Source organism: Aquarana catesbeiana, linkage group LG12, assembly GCF_042186555.1.
Source record: "Aquarana catesbeiana isolate 2022-GZ linkage group LG12, ASM4218655v1, whole genome shotgun sequence".
NCBI classification, from domain to species: Eukaryota; Metazoa; Chordata; class Amphibia; order Anura; family Ranidae; genus Aquarana; species Aquarana catesbeiana.
The window spans coordinates 153,579,720-153,585,047 of record NC_133335.1 but is presented as its reverse complement, the minus strand read 5'-3'; the positions used below and the strand labels follow the sequence as shown (position 1 = coordinate 153,585,047).

Below are 5,328 nucleotides of genomic sequence, written 5' to 3'. Positions count from 1 at the left end.
ATTCTACACCTGTATAATTGAACCTTCTGAATACATCCCTATATATTTATTTTTATGTGGATTTTTTATGTGAATTTTTTACACATTTGGTGTCACTAATTTTTAATAATTTTACACTATTTTGATTGCTGGATTTTATAGGAATTTTTACTCACCGCTGGATTTATTTGACTATTTATATTTATTCTTATATATTCATTTTCATGCACATTGTGAAGCGCTTCAAATATCATTATTTATAACAAGAATATGCATACTGTACTCTGTAAGTATATATGCATGATACTGTAAGTGCACACATACAAGTGGGGAAAGAGGTCAGTTGTGGAAAAGGAATTTAAATCTCTGCTGTCTCTTTGACGCCACTCAGCGATGCCTCATTTAGGAACTATTGCGTGACAATGCAAAGCATTGGATTGCCTTAAGTCACTGTGTTATTTTGGGTACAGATGGTTCAGTGAGCTGTTTTTAGCATGTTATTGAGACAGAAGGCTGTGTGTCTGAGTCACAGGGCATATGATGAGAACATTGAATAATAACTGCGTCATGTTGGCCTGGACTTTGAGACGCAAGAAACGTCTGGAAGTTCAAGCAACAAGTATAAAAGGGTTCTTGGGACTATATGCCCCACATCACACTAGAAGCTGCAATAGATTGATATCTCCTGCAAAGAAGTTCCAAGACATCATGTTGAGCCTTCAGCTGGCTAGGAATGGCTCCCCAAGCCCTCTTGTCCCTTTCCTGAGGCCTCTGTGGCCCCTGTCCAGAGACATCTTTACCAGCCTGGAGCAAGATATGATTCGCACTGTAGGAGAGATTCGAAGCAGTATGAAGCTCATGGACCAGTTTCATCATCAGCTGCTGCAGGAAATGACACTTCAAGAGAACAAAACTCTACCTGTACTGAGCAGCACCGAAACAAAGGCCATCAAGGATGACTTCATCCTAACCTTGGATATTCAAGACTTCTCCCCTCAAGAGCTGACAGTCAAAATGCTTGGAAATAAACTGCTCGTGAGTGGGGCCAAGGAATCCAAGATGGATGATGGGAAAGGATCCTTCTCCTACAAGTGCCAGATCTTCAGGAAAGAGGCAGATCTCCCTCAGGATGTGAAAGCTGAAGATATCACCTGTACAGTAACCACCGATGGGCACCTGCAGATACAAGCTTCATGTGTACCTGTGCCAAGCGTTCAGGAAAGGACTGTGCCCATACAGCTTCCACCAGCACTTTCTCAATTAAAGGTCCAGAGTTCCGTGTGCACCAAGGAATCAAGATCCTAATATGAACAGTCTTATATATATGTATTATCACATCTAAGATTTTTATATTCAGTCATAGAGATTTTGGCTTTTATAAAGGTGTAAGAATTCCTGTTACTAGATGATATTCAAAACAAATAAATGAGTCCTTATAATATATTTCCATTGTATAGCATTTATATGTTTGGAATGCGGTACAGTACAATGTGTTCACATTTATTTTTTTTACTGCTAAAATATACAATGGCAATTCCTACTGCATAGTAGGTTCATTTGATGCTGGAGTTTTTAATCAGGCACATGAGGGTCTATGTATAAAACGTTTGCTGACGCAGATGTGACAAACATCAGGGAGAAAATTGCCATACTTCCTCTATTATGTGTCATTCCTACATCGTCAGCACCACCTAGTGGTGATGATGTTTTTTTGGGTTATTTCCAGAAATACCTCAAAAATGAAAATGTGACCGCTAGATGGCACCAACGATATAGGAATCACACATAACAGAGGAAGTACGGCAATTCTCACCCTGATTGTGCAAATGTTTGTCACACCACAACAAACATTTCGTACATAGAGCCCTTATTCCTTATGACACATGACACGCTTGTTGCAATGTTTTTTGTACAATCTTATTGGTATAATCTGTTTTAGATTTACCTAGTGCCAGGGCCTACCAAAACAACACATTACATTTTTATCCAATCAGGTAGGCACAATTGTTGGTAAATTCAAAGCAAAGTTTGTACAATTAGATATGACTTGGATTCAGAATGTATTTGATTTTACTGGGAATGTAGCAGTAGGAACAAGATCCACATTCCTAATTTCATTTTGAAGAGCAAAGCCAGAAATTGAATTGATGGTATTCATATAATATACCTGAGGGATCCCTGTGTAAGCTGATAATCACTGTAGTAGTTGCTGCTACTACAATGATAGCAGTCTTCTGGGTCCAGTGCCAAGCAGAGTAACTGGGGGGGGGGGGGGGGGGGCACTAAATCAGCACTGCTTTTTAGTGAATACAAAGCATTCTCTGATTGAATGAGGTGGAGAGGTAGGGCAGTGACATCACAATCTCTACTTAGCCCAGGAAATGCCTTATATTAATTGAAAAATAAAATACAAGGTTTTCTCTATACGGAAGCAGTCCTGAGGAAATGACCCCCTGTGGTTATAGAATTGATGTAGAGTCGCAGCCACTCGGCACTGGACCCAGTAGACTGTTGCTATCACTGTAATAGCAGCAACTACTACAATGATTTGCAGCCTTTACAAGGGTAGGTCAGATATGATAGATGCATACTTAGCACCCCTTCACTAACCTTCAAAGGTTTAGCTGTCCTGCAGCTGTCTGTTATGGCTGCAGTGAGCTGCTAATTCAGCATATCACACAGCTCCCTTTTTGTTTCTCTTTTTTTTTTTTTTTACCAACTTTATTTGAAGTGCACAGAAGTGACACATCATGTATGTCACTGTACAGCAGCACAGCGCACTGTGCTGCTGTACATTGACATGCGATCCTGTCCAGTAGGCTGTGTTGGATAGGACACATCCTTCCACTGAATCAACTATGGGTATAGGATTGGGTATGTGGGATTGTATGATATTTTTTATTTTATTTATTTATTTATTTTATGGTTGGACTGGATGGACTTGTGTCTTTTTTCAACCTGACTAACCATGTAACGATTTAACTATGTATAGAAAACAATGGTTTTCTGTGTTCTAGTGGTGACTGGCGTTTTACCGTGCGGTAAAATGCTAGTCACCGCACTAGTGTGAATTGGTCCTTACACTGGTCTGAGCTTGACTGACGTAACTATGAAAAAAAAAAAACTAAACTTCCTGCTTTAAGCCCTACAACAAAAATAAAATAAAAATTTAGGACAAGGGACATTACTTACCTTCAATGAGATGTGTCCCTTATGCTGCTGTGTCCTCCTTTCACCAAAATGTTCTCTCTCCCATGCCCACCGCTGTTATCTTCTAGTGTGGCAGGGGTTCATAGAACTAAGGGGCTGTCAAAGGTTCTTGTCAAGAGTGCCCGACCATGCCTGCCCTTTCCTCCCAGCTGCTCCATTCATAGAAGCTGTACTATTCCATGAATGAAACAGGATCTATGAATGGAGGAAGGGTGGGTGATTGATAGGACCGCCCCTTCTATTCATAGATACAGCAGTGGGAATGGGGGGGGGGGGCATCAGAGGAGAAAGATCACAGCAGCACAAGCAGCACAAGTGACACAACTCACTGAAGGTATGTAATGTCCCCTGTGCTGATTTTTTTTTATTTGAGGTAAACTTAGGCTTTAAGCCCCTGAAAGACATACAAATTGAGTGCAAGGTACAGCTCTGCAGCATTCACTGACAATTACTAAATCAGCTTGGGGTGGATTGAAACTTTTATTAGAGAATTAGGCCCCTTTCACACGGGCTGTCTGATCAGGTCCACCTGTCAGTTTTTTAGGCAGACCTGATCGGACCTTACACTCTTACATATGGAGCGGCGAATATCAGTGGTGACATGTCCGCTGACATCCACTGTTATCCGATCCGATCCTGTCTGCCAAATCCAGACGGATGGTGGTCCTATTTTCCATCAGTCTGGTGGATAGGATTGGATGAAAATGGACAGGCGGTCCGTTATCATCTGATTTACCCATAGAGGAGAGGGGGACTGGATCCGTCTCTGCTCTGCACAGTGAACATAGATGGATCGGTCATCCGCCTGTTCAGCTGGGATCAATGGAGCGATTCCCCGCTGAGCAAGCGGAGCCCATCAGGTGGAGGCGCCAGTGTGGAAGGGGCCTAATGTAGACTGCTGTTGCTGAGCTCCTTCTGAAAATTTCACTTGAATGGTTGTCATGCCGGTGGTTTGGTTTCATTGGTTTCTGAGTTACTGACCAAGAAGAAGTATAGAAATTATTATTTTGGGTCTGTGACTCAAAAGTATCAAAGCCAGACACAGTAAGTCAGCTGGCATTTCCAAAAGGATGTCAGCTGTGCTAGAATTATGTGTCTTAAAGGGGTTGTAAACCCACATGTTTTTTTCACCTTAATGCATCCTATGCATTAAGGTGAGAAAACACCTGGCAGTGACCAAAACCCAGTCCCCCCCCGTTTTACTTTCCTGAGCCCTAGAACTTGACCCACAGGGACGTGCTGTCTCTCTGCCCGGGGTTCTCGGCTCTTCATTGGATAGATTGATAGCAGCGCAGCCATTGGCTCCTGCTGCTGTCCAGCAAATCCAATGACTTGGGCGCCGGGGGGGCGTGGGGAAGAGCCACGAGAGCCGCCGAGGGACCCCAGAAGAGCAGGTTCGGGCCACTCTGTGCAAAATGAGCTGCACAATGGAGGTAAGTATGATATGTTTGTTATTTAAAAAAAAAAAAAACGAACCCTTACAATCACTTTAAGGCATACGTGTATTCAAATTGCTGAGTTTTCCTTGAGTATATGAGTTTCCTGGCTGTCATGTTACTGATGCAGAGGTGTCATACTTTCTTAAACCCCGTACACACCATGAGAAAATCAGAAGAAAAATTACGTAGGAGGCACGATCGTTCAATTTTTGTATAGAGTGTAAACAACTTTCAACATCCGATTTCGACTTTGCAAATGAAAATTTCTGAAGGTACAAACTCCAAAATTTTTCTTGTATGTGAACAGAACTGAGGATTTTCGTATAAGTTGTACTGTTTTCATACAAGAAATACCTGATACGAAAGAACTGTGCATGATCAGAAATAACAAATAAAAAAAAAAAAGCCTTTGTCTTACAAGAATTTTCATACATTATTTCTAACCTTAGTTACGACTTTCTGTGAAACAACAAGGAAAACCAGCTGATCGTTCACCCAATTTTCTTATAGTGTGTATCCGCTTTTACTCAGTGATGCTAGACCTGTATGTGGATCAGGTGTTGTGGCTTTGCATTGTCTTCACTTGCTCTATGCTTATTCCAGGTTGGTGATTCATATAAACAGACCTGGGATCAGACATTGGTTTTATCATCAGATCTGTGGCCCATTCAGGTTTCCAGACACATTATTCTCTCCAAGC

The 5,328-nt window shown here is 41.7% G+C and overlaps 1 protein-coding gene across 1 annotated transcript; it reads left to right on the top strand.

The window, feature by feature from the left end:
- Positions 1 to 604: 604 nt before the first annotated feature.
- LOC141114094 (heat shock protein beta-11-like) lies at positions 605 to 1,422 on the top strand. Its single transcript, XM_073607572.1, has one exon. The coding sequence runs from the start codon at positions 688 to 690 to the stop codon at positions 1,282 to 1,284; it is 597 nt and encodes a 198-aa protein (XP_073463673.1). The 5' UTR covers positions 605 to 687; the 3' UTR covers positions 1,285 to 1,422.
- Positions 1,423 to 5,328: the final 3,906 nt, after the last annotated feature.